At 39.1% G+C, this 25,191-nt stretch overlaps 1 protein-coding gene across 3 annotated transcripts; it reads left to right on the top strand.

Annotated features, from left to right (window-relative positions):
• The first annotated feature begins 6,009 nt into the window (after positions 1-6,009).
• Positions 6,010-21,787, top strand: LOC311095103 (uncharacterized protein). Of its 3 annotated transcripts, none has more exons than XM_084133441.1 (10): positions 6,010-6,075; positions 13,773-13,950; positions 14,340-14,654; positions 14,752-15,105; positions 15,217-15,258; positions 15,465-15,524; positions 15,608-15,682; positions 18,999-19,027; positions 19,119-19,193; positions 19,455-21,787. In XM_084133441.1, the coding sequence occupies exons 2-10, from the start codon at positions 13,890-13,892 to the stop codon at positions 19,548-19,550; spliced, it is 1,107 nt and encodes a 368-aa protein (XP_083989567.1). In that variant the 5' UTR covers positions 6,010-6,075; positions 13,773-13,889; the 3' UTR covers positions 19,551-21,787. The 3 variants fall into 3 exon arrangements, 2 of the variants coding, with proteins under 2 accessions (XP_083989567.1, XP_083989568.1); XR_014608775.1 differs by having other exon boundaries at positions 6,032-6,075; positions 13,760-13,950; positions 19,119-19,339; positions 19,455-21,445; XM_084133442.1 differs by having other exon boundaries at positions 6,032-6,075; positions 13,760-13,950; positions 19,455-21,451.
• Positions 21,788-25,191: the final 3,404 nt, after the last annotated feature.

Raw genomic sequence — 25,191 nt, 5'->3', positions numbered from 1 at the left:
AATTTCTGCAGATTCTGGATCACCCTCTCTGCTTATTCTCCTTGACCTTTCAGCGGCCTTTGATACCATCGACCACCATATCCTCCTAAGCCGTCTTCATACCGACATTGGACTCTGTCACTCCACACTGGATTGGTTCACCTCTTATCTCACTGACAGGACAGAGTACGTCAACCTGGGATCTGCTTGGTCCCGTACAGCTCCTGTCACTTGTGGTGTCCCCCAAGGATCTATCCTAGGGCCCCTACTTTTCATTTTATATATGTTGCCACTGGGTCGTGTCATCAGCCGTCATGGCATCTCCTTTCACTGCTATGCTGATGACACTCAGTTATACCTGCGAACCGACTCAAACTTATGCTCCACCCCGGTCCTTCCAGCATTATCTGCTCCCTCAACAGCTTCTGCTTCCTCTTCACCATCATCTCTAGCCCTCTCTAACTGCCTGGAGGAGGTTAGGGCATGGATGAGTCATAATTTTCTCCAGTTGAACAGCTCAAAAACTGAAGCCATCCAAATCGGCACCCCTCATCAGGTCCAGTCATCACCCATAACCACTATTTCATTCTCTGGCCAAGACATCCCCCTGTCAACTACTGTTACCAACCTCGGTGTTAAGCTGGACCCACAACTGACCTTTGCAAATCATATCAAACATCTTTGCAAAACCTGCTTTTTTCATATCAAAAACATTTCTAAACTCCGCCCCTTCCTCACTTTTTCTGACGCAGAAAAACTGGTCCACGCCTTAATTTCATCCAGGCTGGATTACTGTAACAGCCTGCTTATCGGTATACCAAATAAACATCTTCAGAAACTTCAATTCATTCAGAACTGTGCTGCCCGAACTCTTATGAAAACCCGCAAATATGAACACATCACCCCCATTCTTCAGAATCTTCACTGGCTTCCCATAACCTCAAGAATTCAATACAAGATTGCCCTCATCACCCACCTCTGCATCTATAACAACGCCCCACAATACCTCAAAGATCTCCTTACCCCTCACTCTTCCACCCGTAACCTCCGGTCTCAAAGCACAAACTGCCTCCATCAGCCACGCTCAAAACTTCGCACCATGGGAGACCGAGCCTTTTGCACTGCTGCCCCTCGCATCTGGAACTCCCTCCCTGAACATCTGCGAGAACCCCAGTCTGTGGACTCTTTCAAAAAAGAGCTTAAAACTTTCTTGTTCAGGCAGGCGTTTTTAAGCTGTCCTTAGGCTTTACTAATTTTGCCCTGCTATATTTTAGTAGTTTTCAGCCTTTATATTTTAGCACTAGTTATTTTATTTTGTTTTTGATTTTAATTAGTTTAATATGGTCTCTGTAGCACTTTGAGATTCTTTTATGAAAAGTGCTTTATAAATAAAATTTATTATTATTATTATTATTATTATTATTATTATTACCTCAAACACTGGGGGAAGTTGATTGTGAGGAATGGTGTTCTCTACAGGGTGTCTCTTAACCAGTCATCAAGGACGAAGCGTTTCCAGTATGTTGTCCCAGACTCGTTGGTGGATGTAATTCTGAGAAGTGTTCATGATGACAGTGGCCATCAAGGTCAATTCAGAAGTGTTAGTTTGGCGAAGCAGCGTTTCTTCTGGCTAAACATGGAGCATAGAGTACGTGATTATGTGCGCCACTGTCAACGCTGCATCATAAGTAAAAGTCCTGACCCTTCCAGCAGAGCTCCTCTGGAGAACATAAAGTCTACAAGACCACTAGAGCTAGTCTGTATTGATTTCTGGTCGGCAGAAGATGCTAAGAATAAATCCATTGATGTCTTAGTTGTAACCGACCATTTTACAAGGCTAGCTCAGGCTTTTATGTGCCGAGATCAATCCGCCAAGCAAGTTGCCAGGGTCCTGTGGGACAGATATTTTTTGTATTTATGACCTGCCAGAACGTATCCACAGTGACCAAGGTGCAAGCTTTGAAAGTCGGCTCATAGGCGAACTTCTCAGAGTTTCAGGGGTGGAGAAATCACACACCACCCCTTACCACCCAATGGGCAACGGTAGTGTGGAACGTTTTAACAGGACGCTGGGCAACATGATCCGTGCTTTATCACCAGATGTCAAGAGGGATTGGCCGAGACGTTTGCAGACGTTGACGTTTCTGTACAATTGCACGTCACACGAGTCTACAGGATATGCACCCTTTTATTTGATGTTTGGAAGGGTACCACGCCTTCCAGTTGACATTCTCTTCCGTTCAGTCTTGAATGATCAGAATCTGGTCAGCTATGACAAGTATGTTGACACTCTCGTTAAAGATCTAAGAGAGGCCATGGTGATTGCACAACAACATGCCACCAAAGAACAGAAGAGACATGCAGCTCTCTATAACCGTCGAGTGAAGGGGTTCACCATCGATGTGGGTGACCAAGTCTTGTTGGCGAATAAGTCCGAGAGGGGAAAAAGAAAAACTGCTGACCGTTGGGAGTCCACTGTTTACACTGTGGTGGACTGCAAGCCTCAAACTCACACTTACAGGATTATGAACCCTGCCACGGGTCAAGAGAAAGTGGTACATCGCAATCTCCTGTTGTTGGTTGACTTCTTACCTGTGCCTGAAGTGATCTCTGTAGATTGTCCCGTTCCCCTTGTGAGTGACCCCTGCAGTGGCATGCCTTCAAGTTCATCGTCTAGCCTGAAAGACTGTTCCGTCATGTTGAGTGAAGCCTCACCTACACACATGGTTGATGACATTGCTTGTGAGAATGTTCCTCTGACCAGTCAAGTGACTGACAATTCTGGTAGAACATTGAGCTGGGTTTCTCGCTTACCTGTTGCGAGTCAAGAACCTACTTCGGCTGCAGTCTCTGGTGACGTCATGGTTAACCCGATGCCAGAGTCTGCTCCTGCAATGTCTTTTGGATGGGTTTCTACTGAGTCAGATGATGTAACGGCTGATGTAACGGTCACTGATGAATGCCGTTCTGATGCAGGAAGCATAGAATCTGAATGCACTGTTATACCTGGACGAGCTCACCTACAGTCCACTTCACCTTCTGGTGTGACTCCGAATACTCCTGTGCTATTTGACTCTGGCTCCGTCAGACAGGTCAGATCACGTTTTGGCTGTGTCATAAAGCCAGTTGACCGGTTGATTCAGACAATGTCAAAACAGGCTGTGGTTCAGGATGCAAAGCGTAATGTAGGGGCTGTTTGCAGGTCTATGTTTTGTGCTTTAGCACAATTCTACTGTCGATTGTTGATATGGGAGCTTAGCGCTACTCTCTTATCGATTCATCCTTATGGGATAATATGTGATTGTTTTGTTTTGTTTTGTTTTACCGTTGGTGTTGCCTAAGTTTCATGTAATTCTGTGGGGGTGAATGTAACAGAGTTAAAAAAAAAGAACATTAATTCTAATGTTATTCATATTGTCTAATTACATGAAATTAGAAGGAAGCTACATCAAATGGTGTTTTAGTGCCCCCTAGTGGTTATTATACTGCAGACTTTTGTTATTTTGTCCGCAATTGCGCACCGTAGTTCAGCAGAAATGGCTGACACTGCTGCGGGTGAGCGTGCTTCTCTTCTCTTCTGTTTATTGGGTTTAAAATGTGATACAAGTGTATTTAATATGAGTTCTTTGAGATGTAAATGTTTGTAGTGATTGTCAACAAACATACATTGCGTTGGATGGGTTTATATGTCCAATGAAACTTTGTTGAGTAATTATTTTTGTGCCTTGTGTCTCATATAGGAAATTAACATGTGCTTCTGCTAATGTAGCGCCGGATGGCTAAATAGTTAATTTACTCTCAACGAGAATGAGTTGTTGATTTTTATGTTTTTCTTTATTTCAGTAATTTATGTCTGCAGTGTTTACACCCAGTAAATTTATACATTTCGATGTATTCTTCAGGTATGTGATTTTCAAATGTACTAACTGTTCTGTTAATGTGGAATTGTTACAAGTTATCCGTAGTTCAGCAGAAATGGCTGACACTGCTGCGGTAATTTATGTCTGCAGTGTTTACACCCAGTAAATTTATACATTTCGATGTATTCTTCAGTGTTTTCACCAGATACGATCATCATTGCTGCAGAGAATAAAGATATCAGAGAATCAGAGTCCTGTGTGCGTCGTCCATTTCGATTTGGTGATGGTTGTGTGGGATGTGTAAAGGTCACATTGAGAACAACAATCGTTACATTAACTCTCAGTAAGAGCTTCTGTAGACGTCTGACAGAAATAAAGTCAGTCTGGTTAGTAATAAGTGAAGCTGGTAATGCTGTTCGTGGAGTTGTTTAATCCTCCTCTGCTGAGATCTTCACAGATTTAATGTCTTCTTTTCTCTTCAGTTGATTTCATCTTGGGCCCAGTCCACATGTACACGAGTTTTTCCTCCTCCATTTAAAAAAAAAAATCTTGTCCACGTGAAAACGAGTTTGCCAAACCAACAGGTGGTGATATAACCAAAACCGTAAAGCCATGTTGGCCAATCAGAAGCCTCCTGGAAAAAAGGTTATTACTGGTTCTGGTCGGCTGACAACGTGTTGCCGTGAGCGGTGTAGTTTTGCATTCTGACGCTTCTGTTGCGCAATATAATGAGACTTTTCCACAGTCAAAAGTTAATCACAGTCCTGCCTACACAGGTATTTTTCCTGGAAGTCATTTCAGTTACATGCAAATCCTGATCCTGTTTTTCCAGCAGAAAAACTCAGTTTGCTGTTTGGAACATTTTTACAGTTACATTTATTCGTTATTTCACTTGAACTAAAACCCATTTAATAATTTTTGATTCATGCACGGTCTGGGAATGTTAGTTCTGTTGAACATCCCCAGAACAGAGCCTAGAAAATTATTATTTTTTTTTTTTTTTTTTTTCAGAATATAGCCTGTGCTTTATGTTGTGTAAGCGTGTCTCACGCAGTGTATAGTGTAAATTAGTGTTTCTAAAATGCTCAATGTGGAAGCGCGAAACATGCTTTAATGCATTAGACAGTAATGTTGGAGGATGAAGCAAGCAGATAAGCCCAGAACGAGCCCAAATATAGTCATTTTGAAAAGTGATTATTTTTGATAATCCATTATTTTGTCGGGTGGTCAAAATAAAGGTGTGTTGCCTCTAAGTCAATGCCACATAAATATGCTTGAATGCTTCTTGGATTTTTCACAAGTGAGTCCTTCCCACAGCATCAAATCAGTGTCAAATCAAATCAGTGTCAAGATGAAAATAATCTATAGTAATGTGATATAACAATGATGTCTTGAGACATCTCGAGTTGCTGTGTGGTTGCAAGCTGCTACCAGTAATTCCTGAATCTAGCAAGCCGAATCCTATTCCACAAGACCCTTTTTCTGTATAATAAAAAATGAAAAAGATGTTCAAATTAATCTGAAGGGAGGAATATTACCTTTTTTGTGTGATTTCCATTGACTTCCAATGTATTATTTTTTTCCTATATGGAAGTCAATGGGGTCTCATACAGGTTTGAAACAACTTGACTAGATGACAGAATTTTCATTTTTAAGTGAATTATTCCTTTAATCCAAGAGAAAGTGTGTAATGCTCTCGCTCCGATATAACGTGTGCACGCTTACACTTAAATTTAAACTCTTTACTTACTCTTTCTCTGTGGTCTTCTTGACTTTTACGACCTTACCAGTTTTTTTTACAGTAAAATACTGGCACTAAAATACTTTTTTTTTTAATGTTCTCATAATCTTGGGAGAAAACATTCTTAGAACAACATTATTTAAACATTAGAATCATTCAGATCGTCTGCGTCTAAACTGAGCCGTCAATGTAGGGAGTGAAGCAGCTCACTAGGCTGTGAAATGATTTGTTAAATCTGTGAGAAATTCTATTAATAAAAAACGGTATTCAAACTCGTGTTCAAACTCGTATTGATTGTTGTGACTCAGAGTGGGGGAATGTTCAGGGGAGTCCAACAGCTCTCAACTGTGATTGGAGGGTGAGGAGATATTGGGCTAGTCCTCATTCCCTTTGGACGTGTTTTTAGCCAGTTTGTGGGGTATAAATGTACTTTAACAAAAGCTGCACTTTTAGGACTGAAGCACAGCTCCGGCAACACCACCGAAGACCATGCAGGTAACTCTATTTTAATAGTTTAATATTTTACCAACGTCAACAAAATAATAGGCCTACTAAAATGTAGAGTTTACATTTAAATAAACTACACACAAAAAAAGTTATAGTGTATTTTGTGTATCTAACTTTGGTTAATGTTGTGTGTATAAATAGGCTGTAAATCCCCAAGCACTCTTTGAGAGTGTGTTGTGTGGGACTGGTGAATGTACGGTTAAAAACGGCAGCGTTACTTTATTAGTACTTTACTGTGTATTATGTAATTTTTTTTTTGTCTTTTTTTAATGTTTTTTTCTTTGCAACTTTTTGGCCGCCAGGACTCCCTGGGAGAAGAGTTACTTTAACTCAATGGGACTTTTCCTGGTTAAATAAAGGTTAAATAAAAATAAAAAATAAAAAATTATGTTTTCAATACACAGCAAAATCCCCAGTGTTAAATCAACATAGTGTACATACAGGGTGTTAAAATGAACACTGAAACGGTGTTGAAGTTAATGAGATAATTAAGATAATTAAGAGATTATTGACCATTAGTTAGAGTTAGTATTAGATTTGTTCTCATTAGAAAATAGAGAAACACAAGAACTACAACTGACTTTCCAGCCATTACACAATATTGCACTTACGATTAACAGTTTTACTTTATTTCTGTCATACATCTACTAAAGTTCTTATTGAGATTTAACTCAGAAGCTTGTGAACAGGTTTTAAGAGAAAACTCTTAAGAACTTTTACTGCTATTTAGGAGAACTCTTAGTGGAAAGATGAAATGTTTTGTGAATATGGCCACTGGTTAGTAATAAGTGAAGCTGGTAATGCTGTTTGTGGAGTTGTTTAATCCTCCTCTACTGAGATCTTCACAGATTTAATGTCTTCTTTTTTCATCAGTTTATTTAATCTAAGGCTGTGGCTGAAGTCAGTTGTAGTTCTTGGCCGTGTCCGAAATCGTCCCATATGCTCTTAAACGGCAATATCTGAGGGGACAGCCATTTGCACTGGTGTCCAAAATCATAGTGGACGATATCGAGTGCACTCATTCAATCCCACACTGCACTGCAATAATAAGTGTACATCCAAATTACGCACAACGGCTAGAATATACCCATAATGTACTGTGACGGTCGCTTCAAATGAATTCCCGTGTCTGGCCAGAAGATTGCGCCCATCTCCAAACCGCTGGTCTAATGTGGCCACAGATTACATTTTCTTAGTAGTTTAGTCATTCTTCCTCAGTAATAGTAATGAAAAGATGTATTTTCAACTCTGTCATGGAACCTAGCATGTATAAACCCTAATTAAACAATTTAATGATCAATTATATAATATAATTTATACCTGTATGATATTACGCAATAATCAAACAGAAACTACAAACTGCTACACAAATGGATGATAACCATGAATGCCAAGTAGATGAGCAACGGATTGGATGAAGCAATGAATGGGTAATTAGAAGTCGATTGGGGAGTCAATTGTGGACTTTCTAAATGCTGGTGTGAAATAGTAAATAAGCATTTACTATGAATACAGATAATGTGTCTAATGTATATATCTGTATATGCTGACCCTAGATACAGTCTCTACACAAATAGCAACAACCTAATGCCAAGGCCTTTGGTTAGCTTTTATTTCAAAGTTCATTTCAAAAGAGGATTATTTGCTCTCTGTCCTGCCGTCACTGCAAGTCTAAAACTGATATAAAATCTTTGCTTGCGAGTTGAAAAGTTTTGAATGCGAGTGATAGTGAAACACAATAGTTTGGCCATTACTGCCAGTCTGATAGAGAACAGCTCCAGTGTCTTATTTGTATTTAAAGAGACCGCACTAAAACGAGTTGCTCTCAGACGCACATCAGAAAAGGGGTAGAGAAGGGTCCTGTGGAGCTATAATAATGAGGAATTCAGACCCAAGCATTGCAGTTCTGCTTTATATAGACCACAAATGTATGATTTATATGTAAAAAGGAACAATTTAAAAGCATGATATGTCTCCTTTAAAATAAATAAGAAGGCAGCTATGAGGTTAATTTCCTTGTTTGTTAGTTTTAAATGTCTGTCCATATGCACTGCATTAATGCTAATATGTTTTATTTTCAGTGTAAGGGTGGATTTCATGCAGGGGTTCAGGCTGCAAGAACTGCCGAATGACTAAAGAAACGTTATTGGCAAGATGGTAGAAAACTGCACATTTCTTGTCTTTAAAGGGATAGTTCACTTTGAAATTAAATTTTGGTATGTTTTAGCTTACCTGAAGGGCATCCAAGATGTAGGTGTCTTTTTTTCCGCAGTAGTTTCAATTTTGATATTTTTAGGTCTAACCGTTCTTGTCTGTCAGTCATATAATGCAGGTCTATGGTCACGGTCTCAAAGAGCATGCACAAAGTCCAAATTAAAACAATTCCCCATCGTCCAAATTAAACAATTCCCCATCGTAAGTACACATTGATGGCCTAAGACACGAAACGAGCGGTTTGTGTGAGAAAACGAACAGTATTGATATCGTTGTTACCTCTTGAACAAAGCCGCGTCCAACTGATCTGACGGCGTGGGCGGGTATAGATATATACACTGATGTCGCCTTGGCTACGGTTTCGTTCCAATGAACTGCAATAGGCGAAAAGGCGACATCTAGTGTATCTATGTCTATATCCGCCCGCGTGCGGGTATAGATACACTAGATGTCGCTATTTCGCTAATTGTTTTAATTTGGACTTTGTGCATGCTCTCTGAGACCGTGACCATAGGCCTGCATGATATGACTGTCAGACAAGAACGGTTTGACCTAAAAATATCAAAATTGAAACTACTGCGGAAAAAAAGACACCTACACCTTGGATGCCCTTCAGGTAAGCTAAAACATACCAAAATTTAATTTCAAAGTGAACTATCCCTTTAACCACCCACTGCCACTTATACCAACGACGGAAATAAGTGCAGTTACAATAGCTTAATATTTGTGGGAGAGCATTGCTATAGATAGTGACGATATTGTATTGCAATATGTAGCACTTCAAAGTCGATACTAAAACAAAACTAGTTAGTACATTAGTTGCAATTGAAAAGGTTTAATGACAAATTATGGTTATGGTTACACTTAAAATAGTTACAAAATAGATATATGAGATGATGATAACTTATATTATTAATTGTACCCAGCAGAGATGGGGGACTCGAGTCATATGACTTGACTCGAGTCAGACTTAAGTCGCAAATTTTAGGACTTGAGACTTGCTTGACAAATATTAATAAAAGACTTGACTTGACTTTGACTTGATATTCATGACTTGAGACTTGACTCGGACTTGAGGTAAATGACTCGAAATAACTTGCCTTTTTAAAAATAAATATCTGTATTTGAACGCACCGCAACAATCACGTGACGCAGCAGGAACGCGCGCTGTGTGAACAAAAGCCGTAATAATGCAGTGTCGTAGTGATGACGCTGAAGCGCGGGATCGTTCGCCTGCTGTGAAACGGTACGTAATGCGCAAGTTTATGATCGAATCAGAGAAAAAAAAAATGCACAAGCGTGGTCGCAGCTCATAAGCAAACTTAAGACGCTGCTAAGACATTACATGTCTTTACGGGTTGTGTGTGAACAATCTCTGATTCCGGGAAATCACTGGCACTGCCAGACTGGCAGTGTGAATGAACCTAAATCAAACGAACCCGGGTCAAATCTTGGGTCACTTTATCCGTGTATTTTCCGGAATCTCTGTGTGAAAGGGGTTTTGGTCACACACCCTGACAAAGGCTCATTAGCCACAACGCATAGTTGTGCAAGTACTTGTCACCTGATTTTAAAATATTAAAGCCATGATAAAATAAAGGCTTTCTATATATTTTTAATAATATTCGAGTGGATTAATGATTTTTTTTTTTATGATCTGAATAATCCCTTACATACAAAAGCACAGAGAAAAAATATTTTCTTGAAAATGAAAATGAAAACCGGGTTAAAATATGTTAAAATATGCCATATTCCAGTTTTTCTTACCTGCATGCATCCCTTTGTACTGTCTAGTTATATGCTACCAATATAGTCTGCTATCCCAGGGTTGACTTGAATGTTAAAAGAAATATAAAAAAAAATGTAACTGTAATTTAATAATAATTAATAATGCATTATACAGTCTACCGTTTTCTGGGATTTGTTTTCATGATAATCGAATGTAAAGAGTTTTATCTCTAAAAACTGTTTAGCTTATAACGCTAGTATATAGGGCATATAAGTAAAAAGAAATCGCTAGTTAATACCACTAAAAGATTGTGAAAAGACACCTACACACAAAGAAAAAAAACATACAGACTTTCAAACCGAACCATGCATACACAAATAAACAAAACAAAAATTCAAACTTGCAAGCACAACCATGCACACATGCAAACAAACAATACACTCTTCACTCATACACACGCACACACATTCACTCACAAATATTAATGAATCAATCACACTCAATCAAATCACCTCTCTCTCTCTCACACACACACACACACACACACACACACACACAGTCAAACACAACCATAGACATGCAAACAATACACTTTTCACACATACACATGCACACACATTCATTCACAAATATTAATAAATCACTCACTCACACAGATTAATAATGTACAATAGTCAATCCACCTGATTGACAGGTGTAAGTTTTGTGTCAATTCAATTATTATTGTTTTTTTCTTGTTATTCTTTTTTTTTTAAAGGATAGATCTAACTTGTTGGGATGTGTTCATGTTCCATAAAGGGGATGCCAGTTTGAAGAATGCCATTTGGTGGCATAGGAACCATTATACTTGAATTGTGAATTGTTTAATACCTTTTAATGGTCTTCTGCAATGTTTGAGGCATATTTATTTTTCATGCTTTAATGTTAGCCTAATTTCAGTTACATTTACATTTTAGGCTATGTAGTTTGATTTTTTTTTTTTTTTTTTATTATTATTTTTATTGTAGTAACCACTCAGCTGTAGCCTATGTGGAAATGCATATTTAAAAAAAATGTTGCAAATAAAACCATAGTCCACAGCTTATGTAGTTTTAACTTATTTTAATATATAAATTCAGTGAAATCATCAAACGTTTGTATGACTTGCCAGTGACTTGTGACCCAAGCTACGACTTGACTTGACTTGCTTGACATAAAGCAGTGACTTGACTTGACTTGACTTGCTTTTCACAAAATTGACTCGGACTTGCTTGAGACTTGAAGGTTAAGACTTGAGACTTGCTTGTGACTTGCACATGTGTGACTTACTCCCACCTCTGGTACCCAGCATATATGAAAAATGTTACCTGAGAGAGAGAGAGAGAGAGAGAGAGAGAGATAGAGAAAGAAAGAGAGAGAGATAGAAAGAGACAAAGAAAAGAGGAGCCCCCAAGAAAGGGACCCAGAGAAGAAGATAGCTAGAGCATCAAAGAGACAGAGCAACAGTTACAATCCTCTTTTATCCTTTCCTTGACCATGTGACTAAAACCCAAATGTGAGACATTCAAACTGACCAATCAGATAATTACACTTCCCCCACTGATCTATAGAATGACTGGATAGCTCATGACGTTCTAAACTGCCACTAGGCAGTGAAGCCACCTGAAGTGTTCGAGCGGCCATCTTACGATTCCCTACCAGCAGAGGGATTCCCTCCAACGCCCATTATACAGGTAGCTCCGACGGCACTTTTAAGATGACCCGCTGTGCAGCATAAAAGTGTAAAACGACGTTCACAAAAGGATGTAGGAAAAACTGCCCACATGTTGTAATTCAAGCCCTAAGTAGTAATTTATATGCAAAATTGTCGCTATGCCCGCGTTGTTTTCTACGAGGCAAGAGCTGCTGCTTCTTCATAAAACAACGATACTCAGAGCAGTAAATCACAAATAAGTGTCCAACATGCAGCGACACCATTTGACAGCTTCAAAAGAGGTTCGTGCAGAGTCCGTTTACCGTTACATTAACCCACAATTTGTATTATGCATTTCCTGAACATGTACTTGCTAATCAAACACTTTATATGAGATACTACTATCTATAAAACACAATCGATCTACCGACCTTTTACTATTGTGTCAATTGATGTTGATATGCGCGAGGGAGAGAGCAATACAGCGCTTGTGTTGTTTGAAGGCGGTGAGAGTGCGCGCGCGCGGCCGGGGCTCTCTCTTTCTCTGCTTGTTCTTATGCGCCCTGTCCACTGATCTAAATAATTCATTGTTACGACGACTTGAATGACAAACTAATTATCTCCCTCATTTTGATTTAACGAATTACAACGTGGCTACAATATAATTAAACGAGGGAACAAATTATAACGTGCTGAGGTATATTAATTCGTGGCTACGAAACAACATTCACCTGAATATTCACCAAATTCACAAAAATATAGGTCTTTAGCATTCACTATTTAATTAATAATATCAAACTGTTTTTCTTACCTGTGAAGATAGCTTTTCAGTGAAGGCCAACTAGTGTTCTCGTACAGCTTTTTATTCCTTTTGCAAAGAAATTGCCGTTTTTTAATAAGCAGGAAAAATTTCCGACTTTAAACAAATACCCATTTAAATGCTTAGGATGTTTGCGTTGTGAGAATGTACAGGGAGACTTTAGATTTAAAAACTGTGTCTCGTTAGGCAATGTTTTCTCAGTCAAATCATAAAATTTCCTATTGATTCAATAGAACGCGTGAGCTCACTAGGGAATACCAATATGGCGGCGCGGTGGCTTCACTGTTTATGACGTCATGAGCTATCCAGTCATTCTACATAGATCAGTGATTCCACCACTGTACTAAAGGTGTGAAAATTCATCGACCCCCAAAGTTCAAACATTTGGCCTGCAAGCCGAGATCACTATCAGCCCCATCTGTGCCTTAGGAACTCCAAATGGTCATTGTCTCTGAAAGAGGGGGTAGAAAAACAGTCAAGCTAATATCTTTGTTCATTTAAAATATCTTGGATTATTTTCAATCCTACACAAGTAATGAACTGGTGTTTGAGTTGATAAAGGAGTCTGGATCTGATATATTCTCAGGGCTGGAGAGAGTAAAGCAGAACGTTATAATCCATGTGTAGAAACTCTTCCAGAAGACATTGTCATTGTCATGGATGGTGGAGAACGTTTCAGTAGTAAACCAATTTTATTACTAATAATTTAATGATTTTATTTATAGAATTGAACTGCATGCAGAAAATTCTAAAATGAGGAAGTGAAACTAACAGTAATGCAAAAGTAGAGCCTGTGCATTGAGTTCAGTCTGAAGCGTTGAGCGTAAGTGTGTTTGAGCCAGTGTGTGTCACATTATGTGCTGGTTAGTGTTGTTTTCATGGACTTTCAGGTTCTTGTCATTTGTCACATGTCTTTGTTCAGATTCCCGCCACTCATCTATCTCTGTTTCCAGTTATGTGTGTTTCTTTTTTTCTGTTTCATTCAACCAATAACTGATTTGATTGTTCACTTCCAGTTTTAAATGATTGTTGTCCAACTATTTTAGCTTTAATAAAAAACATTTTTTTGAACGGGAACTCACGCCTCTTGCCCTCTCTAAGTGGAACTTACTCGTGTGTCTTTATTTAGTTAAAGATAGTGTTTCCTCGTTATTTCGAGCTGGTGTAGTCGCTAAGAATCGAGCCACTTGCTACATGAGCAATAATGAAAAATACATTTGCACTGAAATCCACTCAGCAACACTTCTCAGAGTTTCATCTCAGGCTGTCAGATGAGAGGAAGTTAATAACCACAGGAGGAGCTGATGATGTTTAAAGGAGGAGCTGTATCTATATATAATGAAGAGGAAGACTGACAGAAACAGAAAATGGCTGATAAGTGTGATCTGTGTCTGCTGGGACTGATCATTCTCTCTTCACTTCTCACAGGTAAAGAAATCTGTATTTTCTCTAAAGACATTTAGTGGAATTAGTCTGGAAAGAGTTCATTTGAACATGCTCAGTTTATTCTTGCACACATTCACGTTGTGATCTCAGAGTTGTGTATTGATACACACAGATCATACTGTATTATTCCTGATACTGGACATAGTGTCACTCAAACATCTGATGATGAAGAATTATCTTCATATTAAGAGTGTGTCAGTGATTTGAACAGCTCTCTGATAAAGACTAATAGTTTATTCTGGAGAGTGTGTTGTTTGCTTTAAGTCAGGAAAAATACTATGATTTAAAACTTCTGCTTTTTATGCTGCTGTGTTTTATGTTTCATTTATTAATATATATCATAATGATCACTGAGATATACTGTGTTTCAGGAACCAGTGGAAAGGATCATGCGTTCATCGGTTCTGGTGAAAATGTCTGTCTGTCCTGTAATAAAACTCTTTCTGACTGCAACTCAACTACATGGGCCTACTATGACAGCTATAATCATCCAGCAGTTGACCTGATTACTGGAGTGATAAAGAATAAAGACACAGAGAGACATGAGAGACTGAGTCTGGAGTCCGACTGCTCTCTGAACATCAAGAACGTCACAGGAGAAGATCATGGATATTACAGATGCAGACAATATGTGAATGGAGAACAACAAGGACCTGATGCTTATGTTTTTCTGCATGTTCTTCATGGTAAGTTTATGATTATGTGGTCAATTTAAAAAGGGCAGATTCTCCCTTTAAACTCAGATGATGATTGAAGAGTCTGTGATTTGTGTCTTGTGTTCAGTTTCAGTGTCTCCATCATCATTATCTTCATCATCATCATCTTCATCCTCACAGACTGAGATCAGTCCAGGCCGCTCTGTGACTCTCTCCTGTCGGTTGTATTCATATTATAGATTATCCTGTGATAAATGGGTCAGTTATGAGGGACTTGAGCTGTTGTGGGTGAATCAGGCTGGTGTTGATCTGAAGACAGACTCCAGATATCAGATATTATCATCATCATCAGATCAATATCACTGTATCCTCAATCTGACTACAACACTCCTGAATGAAGATGACAACAGAGAGTGGAGATGTCAGCTTACTCACAGAAATCAACTCAAGACCTCAGTCAGATACACTGTCAAGTATTCAGGTGAGAAAACGAATGAGTCTCATGAATGACTGTTAAAAGTTTTAACTAGTTAAAATATAATGATGCTTTTGTACAGTATGAATCATCTGAACAAACATTCGTCCTTTACAGCTCCAGCTGATTCAACGACAGCAGTGAGTCCTTCTACACGAGGTACATGATGATGCTGATGCTTTTACGCCACTGATGATGTTATTCACAGCTTCGTCTAACATAATTCTATAGAAAATATGAATGTTACCATATAGATATTTTACCTCACTGAAATATGTAAGAGTTGATTGAAATCACATTCCAGTCGTCATCTGTGCCGGTGGCTTTCGTCTTTGTCTATAATTGTCCCCAATCATCCTTTTCAGCTCAAGCTAATACAACAACACCAGACATAGACTCTTATCATTCAAATACAAACACAAAAGGTACATAATCACATTGTTTTGTCTGTCTATAATTGTCCCAATCTGCCCTGTCCGTCTCTGACTCTGCTCGATCTCTTCTTCAGTCACAGTGATTTCTGTCGCTGCAGTCGCTGTTCTCCTTCTTGCTCTTCTCTGGCTGATCTGCAGAAAAAGAGCTGGTGAGTTATGAGGGAAACACCTATTCTCAGAATTTTGAAGCCTTTAACTCAAAACCGTATAGTGCCACTGCACACCGATAACAGTGCAGCGATCTGAGGTTTGTCAGTGGGAACTGCATGAATCTAAGGCGAAGAGGCGTGTCTGCGGCAGCCAATCGCGGCTCAGAGCCTGCAGAAGGGGGCGGGGCATCTGCCTATTAAAGCAGCTCATATCCGGCATAGGGATCAGTAGGCATGTCGCGATAATTAAATAACCGTCTGATCACGATTATTTGATCTAACCGCGATTGTTTCAGGCAACCGTGATTATTGCGCGCTTTTTTAGGCCTACGGCACAAGGGGGAGTCATGGACCGAAAGAAACAGACAAGCACTAATTAAGTTTTCCTGCAATATATTCAAAGTCATCTGAAGCCATTCCATAGCTTAATGTTTGAGAGAAGTATATTTATATCATTTAATTAAAGTTTGGAAAACTTGTCTTCCCTCCCCTGCAGCTGTCAATCATTCTCCATTCAAACAGCGCGGGCGCCTCGCCCGGTTACGGCAGGATGCCCGGTAAAGCGTTATAATGCTTGATCTGTAGAAAAGGGGCTATGGATTTGCATAAAATTAATTTAATTGTCTGGAGTTTGCTGTTTTTAAATGACTCGCTACCGTGTGACTGTTAGATCACACACATCACAAGGACTATGAATTGGCATCAAACGCACAATAACTTGAATTTAAAACTGAATAACCAAATGATCAATAAATTGTTGGACAGATATACACTGTACAAAGCGCTCTCCTTCAGCGCTTCCTGCCTCTAGTTTGGGCCTATCGACTCCAAGGTCGACCTCAAGCCAAGGCATGGCAAAGTGCCAAAGTTATTACGCCGTCCGCTTTTCCCGATTCTCTTACTCTGCCTTGTTCGGGCTTTAGGAGTATATATACAGCGCTCTGTCCATTTCAGCGAGTCAGAGCAGCTCTTTGTATGCTTTGGTGGGTTTCCGGTCATGAATCAGAGAGTATCCCCCTGGATAGTGGACACTATCACGTTGGCTTATGCTTCGGTGGGCCTTCAATGCCCCATAGGAGTCAGAGCACACTCCACCAGAGGTGTCTTCATGGCCGTGGTCCAGTGGTGTGTCTATTGGCCACATCTGTGCCGCAGCCGGCTGGTCGTCGCCTTCACCTACGCCAGATTTTACAAATTGAAGATCACTGCGCCGCAGGCACAGATCCTCCCTGTCTAGCTGGAGTTCACCCCAGAGGGAGCTCAACCCACTATGATCTCTGGAGGCGCCAAACTCAGTCCGAGCCCCTTTTTTGCTCTGCATAACTTGTCCGTCCCTAGCCCTAACCCCCCTCAAAACATTCCTGCCAGACCAAATACAACACCATGTCTTAAGTCAAGTCAAGTATATTTATATAGCGCTTTTCACAATACAGATTGCATCAAAGCAGCTTCACTGCATTAAACCAAAATAACACAACAAGGTTTGTTTCTAGTGTAAATTTATTGATTGATAAAATTAAATTAATATCCCCAAAATATCCCCAACTGAGCAAGCCAAAGGCAACAGTGGCAAGGAACCGAAAACTCCATCAAGTGACCTAATGGTGTCCTAAAACTCCATCAGGTGACCTAATGGAGAAAAAAAACCTTGGGAGAACCAAGGCTCAGTCGGGGGCCAGTTCTCCTCTGGCATTTATGAACTAGAGGCCAGATTGTAGTTTGAACAGTAAGATTTAAAATGTTATATGAATGCCTGGCTGAAGAGATGCGTCTTTAATCTAGTTTTAAACTGGGAGAGCGAGTCTGAGCAACGAACAGTATCAGGAAGGCTATTCCAGAGATTTGGAGCTAAATGTGAAAATGCTCTCCCTCCTTTGGTTGATCTGGATATCCTAGGTATGACCAAAAGCCTTGAATTTAGTGATCTTAAAGAGCGCGATGGATTATAGGGCGATAGAAGATCCATTAAATAGACTGGAGCTAAGCCGTTTAGGGCTTTATAAGTCAGTAGCGATACCTTGTAAATAATACAGAACTTTATAGGTAACCAATGCAGTGATGATAAAATCGGTGTTATATGATCATATTTTCTTGATCTAGTAAGAACTCTAGCGGCTGCATTTTGGACTAACTGTAGCTTGTTTATTGAGGATGCAGGACAACCGGCTAATAAAGCATTACAGTAATCTAGTCTCGAGGTCATGAATGCATGAACTAACTTTTCTGTATCAGAAACTGATAGCATGTTACGTAGCTTAGCAATGTTTCTAAGGTGGAAAAAGGCTGTTATTGTAACATATGAAATATGATTTTCAAAAGACAGGTTGCAATCGAGTATAACACCCAGGTCTTTTACTGTAGAGGATAAAGTAACAGGACATCCTACGATGTTAAAATTGTATTGTCTTAGTCCGTCTTGTCTTAGTCCGGTCAGACAACATGGCGGTAGTGTCCTAAATAAACCACCAAAGTGAACTCATGTCGTGGCCTCAGTACAGACTAGCCCGGCACCTTCTTCAACCTGCGCTCTCTGAGAGACTGAACCAGGGAGAAGACATGCTGTCCCTGGACAACGTGTTCCCAGGGGAATGGTCCCTCCATCCCCATAGCATTAATCTGGAGTATCTTTGGCAGGGCAGAGGTCGAACTCTTCGCCTCTGAAGGCAACTCTCACTGCCCAATATTCTTAACAAAGGACACGGATGCGCAGGTCCACGAATGGCCCAGCGTAACTTGCATAACTTGCCCTTCCCTAGCCCTACCGCCCGGGGACCCTTACCAAGCATCCCAGGCTAGGGCCACAGAACATGTCGTTCTGCTCATATAGCACGGTGTGATTGAATTGGTTCCCCATAGAGTCTAGCAAAGACGCAATATGAGTAAACATTCTGAAAGGGAACGACTCAATTACTTACGTAACCTCAGTTCCCTGAGATAACGGGAACGAGTATTGCGTAGACAGCCGTGCTATGTCACTACACGACTGGCGTTTGTCTAATTAAATATGATTCCTTTGCCCCGCCCCTGCCCCGATTGGCTCGCACAGACACGCTGCTTCGCCATAGGTTCATGCAGTTCCCACTGGCCAGCCAATAGATGCGCTCAGATCGCTGCACTGAGAAAAGGAGATTCCCCTTTAGCATCTAGCAGAGATGCAATACTCGTTCCCGTTATCTCAGGGAGCTGAGGTTACATAACCGAGACGTTTTTATCTCTCACTTTAATGATTGAACAAAATCTTATTGCTAAGATTCTGTGTTTTGCACATGTGTGTTTGATCATAAATACTCATATTTCATGAGGCACTTGTTTTCAGATAATAAAAGAGGGACTGGCGACTCTGCGGTGAGTTCAGTAATGCAGTGATTTAGATTTGATTAATGTCTTTAAAGCTCAATAAAGTGTCACTCATGCAGTTTAACTGTTTGTTCTGAAGGTCAAAGATGAGGATGAACATACAGGGACGTATGAGACGATCAACATGTCCATTCCTCCCGCGGCAAGAGCCAATGTGAGTCCACCATAGTGAGAGATATGTCTGATGTGTGTGTTAAACTCGACTCTCTGCACGTTTGCATTGATGTTTAGGAGCAGACAGATGATGTGACTTATTCTGTGGTCACTTTTTCCAATACAAAGCCTGTAAAATCACTCAATGTGAGTAGATACCAGCACATGAGTTTGACTCTCAGATAAATGAAGCTCATGCTCTGATATTAATAATAATAATCGCTGGGGTTCAAACATTGATGGACAGAATCTGTTCTTTCAGGATCATGATGATACAGTGACTTATGCTGCCATCAGAGGAAGAGAAGATCAACCGCAGGATGAACTCTGTGAACAAGAACAAGACCTTCACAAATAAACATGAATGATCCAGATCATGAGCTCCTCATATCAGGAGCAGACGGGAAGATTTCATCTCTCTGGGGTTTGGAGGAATTATATATTTGTGTGTGAACGAGCAGATATTTGTTGAATGTCCTGTGAATATGAAAGAGGTTTATTGTAAATCATCATCTGGTCAGAGCACAGAATCTCATCTATATGATCACAGCTACAGTAAAGTTAGAGACTGAAGCCCTCATGTGTTTTCATCAAGCGGCAACATTCTGATCTGAAAAATGAAGCCTACCCGGAAGTGCGAAAAACTGCAATACATCGAAAATCCGCTAGGGGAAGGTCCCAAAAGGGAGCAAATGTCCATAGACCCCATGTTAAAATGTCCGTTTTCACAGCATAAATTCATGTTTTTACAGGTTGGTCCCATGGACTTTTATTGTATATTTCGATAGCTTCCGAGTGCCTGTCAACTGTGAGGGGGGTGAATTTTTTTCTAACTCGTTAGTTTAGATCGTATTTAGATATAAAATATATGAAAATAAGGCCGTGGTTAACTTTGATTGACAGCTTGATTGACAGCTGACAAGGCAGCGCCATGGAGAATGACAACATAAGAAGCGCCATTTTTTAATACAGTTGACATATAATACTACTGTTTCTGTATCATGAAATGTAGTTTTAAGAGTTTTTCAGGCGAGAATGTAGTTGTTTAAAGCTCAAATCTGTGGTTTATTTAAAGATTTATGAAAATTTTATCCAGTTGATCCAGCGATGACCGGGCGCTCGGCGTTCATGTACCCCGCCTGGAGAAGTCTTTCATCGGCTTGACGTAATGAGGTTTGCCGCCAATGCCGCTGACTCTGGCATCTCTGTAGTGGTTAAACATGAGATATAATTCGTCTTGTGTATATCTAATGGGTGATTTTTGGTCTCGTGAATCTATAATTTTTTTTCTGTGTTTGACTGAATTGTTTGCTTTATTTGTATAGCTTCTTATACCTTTTACGTATACTTTTATAATGGCTAATATTGATAAAAGTGAAATTTAACAAAAAGAGACTGGGTTGAGTTTTGTCATTTTAAATTTTAATACAACGAATATGATCTGTAATGTTGTTTACTGCAAAATCTGTTGTTTAGTACAAATGCACATATTGCCTGGACCATAAAATGTGTAATATTTTTATATTATATTTAAAATGAAAAGAGGCAGGTTTGTGTTTTATATTTTGTTTTTTCATAAATAGCCAAACGTTATGTGCAGTTGAATATAATCAATATGTGTTGCCTGAACCACATTTGTGTGGCTATAATGTTTAAGATTTCTTTAAATGAAAACGAAAAGAGTTAGTATGGTGTTTAATAACATATTTCGTTGCCTAAAATATACACCGAGATAACCGGAGTAGCAGAGCGAGCTGAGTGACGCGCGCTGCGTCAGAAGGTGGGTGGGGTTAGGATTTCCCAAGATTTTCCAAGATGGCGCCGCCCATACCCCCCATAAACAGCTTCAAACCCGTTCTTCCGAAAGTCTATGGGTGACGTCACAGACGCTTTGTCCATATTTTTTACAGTCTATGGTTTTCATACAGGCCAGACTCAATCTAGCGTCTCACAAGCCTCTTCCATGAGTCGATAGTCTGTTTATCCGCTGGATTTCTGTCTGAAAATCTTCATGCAGAAGCTCATGCTGAAATGATCCTCTTGCTTCAGCTTGTATATCAGCTGTTTCTTCTACAGAGAGACGTCCGTCTGAGAACTACATCAGTGTCTGTTCGCATTATATTGCTATAAAATATTCTAACATTTGACTTTGCAGTGTGTATATGTCACACAATTAAATGTCAGATATGTATTTTTTTCACACACACACCATTATATCATTAACACACGGAAACTCAAAAGGTCTTCAACACAACCCGTAAAAAAAAAATTAGAGTTCCGTTTAACTTGATAATATATGACTGTTATACAGTATAATTTAGATATATCAATTTAATAATAATACAAACACTGATAATAAATTAGCATATTTATATTTCATATTATATTTTCATATATTTTGCATGAGAAAACATAATAGGCCTGAGCACATGAGAAAAAGGTCAATAAAGATTGAGAATCAATGTTCAGAAATTATTAATTATTGTTATATTTTGAACTACGCTGTATAGCTGTGTTTTGTAGTGTGATTGTTGACAAACTCAAATTTGTTTATTTTTAATTATAAAAAAAAGCCATTATTTTATATGAAAAAGTTAATAATAGTATTTTAGTTTGTCTTGTGTATTGTTTTGATTTAATCTGTCATATGTCCATATTGCAATGAACCCCCACCAATGGGGCATGTTGTCACATTACACTTCCATTCAGGGGTGTTTCTAGGTTTAAATACACTGAACCTTAAGTAAGGTTAGGTTTATACAAACTGAGAAAGTCAAAAGTGTGCGTTTGCGCCCCCTACTGTTCATTAAAGGGGTGGTTCGGGATTTTTGACATCGGACCTCATTTTTAAGTCAGCCTGGTTGTTATTCATCAGTGGAGACATTTTTTTTTTAAATTATCCAGTCCTTATATTTGGATAGTTAGCCGATGCTAGGCTAGCGCGAGTCAATGGGTATATGTTAGCCAGCCATTAAAAACCGTTTTACCCACTCCACAGTGCACCAAACGCAAATCAATTATAACACTAGACTATCGATGCAAATGTCCGTTGAGAGAATAATGTTAGAAATCAAACATTACCTTTCATCTCAATGATCCCAAAGGAACTAGTTTCTCAGCAGCTGTGGAATTTTACTTTGCTCCGGTTAGTAATGCGGCAAAAAGTAAACACATGCTGAGTCCCAATTCGCCTACTTATACTACGACCTAAAAGTATGTACTTTTTTTTGTGAGGAAAAAGTACATACTTTTGAGTGTGTAACAAAAGAGTATGCACGTTCTGGGACATACTTCGATGACGCCATGCAACGTGAACTTGAACGTGGTTGCCTATTACGCACACACCTCGACTGTTAACAAAACATTTTACATTTCATTCATTCTTATATGTCCAATATAATTACTATTCCCAACTTTTTTCCACAATACATTTACAATGTGTTTTTCCAAATTGAGGAGTGAAGCAGGGCGTCGTCGTCGTAGATCAACCAGACTGTCGTTTGTGAGGCGGCTGGTTCTGACGTTCATGTGCAAATGTGTAACGAAAGCTACTTATTTTCTGAGTTAAAATATTTAAAGTTTAAAGTGTAACTATTGTTTAACGTATTTTATACTTAATCTTATACTTATGTATAATACTTAAAAATACCCCGATGAAAATGAACCATGCTTTTACTATAGTAAAAGTGTAGTAACGATGTTTCTTTGGTTGGACTGATAAAGTTAACATTTGTACAGACACAGTATTACTACAAATAAGTAAGACAGAAACATCAAAATAAATACATAAAAAAAGACACTTGCATGACACTACTAGAGCCTTTTTATTTATTGTTTTGTAGCCTGCAATGAGGCGCTCAGTATCTTCATCGGACCCTATACAAGATAAACACAGTACTTATTTTGGCACAACATAAACCCATTAATATTACGAGACAATAAAATATAACTTTTATTAGGGTTTAACATTTGAATTCTTACACTTAAAAACTGAGGGCGCATCTCGCTGGTGCATCCGACTGTCATGTTTACATCACCACCATCACCGCAAAGCTCCTCCCTCCCGCACGCGATGGGTTGTGGGCAATATTAGCCGTTAGAGTGTGCATTGATCTGCACTTCGAATTCTAACCGGAAATAGTAGACCATCCGGGTATCTTTGGAATACTCTTTTCAACATACTACGATTTGGGACGTACTAATTCTAGTTTCGCATACTATTTAGGACGGATAGTATGCGAATTGGGACTCAGCAACAGTGTGCCAGCGGCAGGTAAATGCCGGTACTCTTGCATCATGTGTGGACCGGCTCACTCGGTTGCCTAGGTAATCAATATCACTCCGCTGCTGCTGTAGACCTGTAGACAAGGCTTATGATTACAGGGAACAAATTATAACCAGTGGCGGAACTAGAGTTTTATACATGGGGTGGCCACTGCTACTTTCGGGGGTACACAGTGCATACACACACAGTGGAAAAGCTTGTGGAAGGAATCACTCTGTTTGTGTCTATAAGTGTTGAACATCCAAAATATTTGCAGAAAACAAAGCTGAAGCACCAAGGAGATAAGATACCACATGTGTCTGTTATGAACTGCTGCGTTTATTTACAATTTTTTTTATTATTATTAGATAGAGCAGGCATCAAGCAGACATGTCCTTGAAAAATGTAAACAATTTTATTGCCCATCAGTATAAAATCTTATCCTAGGAAGATTTAATACAAAATAATTCTTTCTTTATAATAATTTATAATAATTCTTTCTAATTATAATTATTTTTTTGTGTTCATTTTTGGGTGAACTATCCTTTTAATCTGGCAAAATCATCTCAACTTAAATTCCTGAATTTGGTATGTGATTGACTGCCTGTGTCTGGTAGATGCTCTGACCTGTTGCTGGTTCTGAAGTCTGACCACACTGACTCTGACTAGCCAGTGGTGATGCAAGGGCTGGGGTCTGATCTGCCTGTTAGTCCAGTCATTTTAAGACAAAATGGGGGTCAACCTTGAACAAATTGCAACAGAAGCAAACTCAACTGATTTTGTATCCTCAATATGTCCTGAGTAAGGAAAAAAAAGTCCCGAAGAATCCCATTAGGGCAACGTTTCGAAAAAGACCCAAATATAGTCTATTCATACGCCTATTCATTCTTTCTCTCATGTGAATGGGGTAAAAATTTTAACCTTTAGATATCACCATGAAAATTACTGAGTTGATTACTTACATCAAGACAAACAAAAAATGTATACCAAGTTTTTTTTAATTGTTTGTTAAGATGGACAAACGGTGCATAATCTAATTATGTATGTGCTAATTTGCATAAATACCACAACAGATCTAAACATTGGGTCTAGCCAGGTGAAAATGTCTTGTTGAATCTTGTTGACACAGAACAGTAAAATACTTAATGTTTAGGTCTGAATGGGACCCATTTAGGCTACCCATGAGCATTAATACATAGAGGCAGGAAGAAGTACTTTAAACCAGCCTTTATTAATTTTTAAGAGATGGGGTTTGGGGGTTGAGTCTGTGGGACTGTTTCTGGGGGACGAGTCTGAGGGAAGAACAGGAGACAATGGTAAGGAGAATGCAGAAGACAAAAGGCAGGTAAAATAAAAAGTGAATACCCAGAAACAGTTTTCAAAACTTTCCCCTAATGGGATTCTTCTGGACTTTTTTTCCTTACTCAGGACAAAATGAGGATACAAAATTATTTGAGTTTGCTTCTGTTGCAATTTGTTCAACCTTTTTTCATAAAATGACTGGACTATGTTTGTGCTTATTTAAAAAGTACTCTGATATCTCTCCCTTTCTTTTCATGTTTAATTGACCCTGTTCAAAAATATGACAAATTTAAAATATGATTCCAATCATATTCATATTCTAATCATCATCCAATTACCAACATTTTTATCTTAACTATTCTCGCCAGTGTAAAAAAAAAAGAAAAAAAAAAGGGGGTTTTGGTCATTTTCACAATTTCATGGTGTTCAACAA

Source organism: Abramis brama (genome assembly GCF_963993115.1).
Source record: "Abramis brama genome assembly, chromosome: 1".
NCBI classification, from domain to species: domain Eukaryota; kingdom Metazoa; phylum Chordata; class Actinopteri; order Cypriniformes; family Leuciscidae; genus Abramis; species Abramis brama.
The sequence above is the reverse complement of the archived record's forward strand: the minus strand, read 5'-3'. Positions and strand labels throughout refer to the sequence as shown.

Coding starts and splice junctions, on each gene's coding strand:
- LOC311095103 (XM_084133441.1), top strand. CDS start 13,890: ATGGCTGATAAGTGTGATCTGTGTCTGCTGGGACTGATCATTCTCTCT. Junction 13,951..14,339: donor TCTCTCTTCACTTCTCACAG/GTAAAGAAATCT, acceptor ACTGTGTTTCAG/GAACCAGTGGAAAGGATCAT. Junction 19,028..19,118: donor GAGGGACTGGCGACTCTGCG/GTGAGTTCAGTA, acceptor TTTGTTCTGAAG/GTCAAAGATGAGGATGAACA.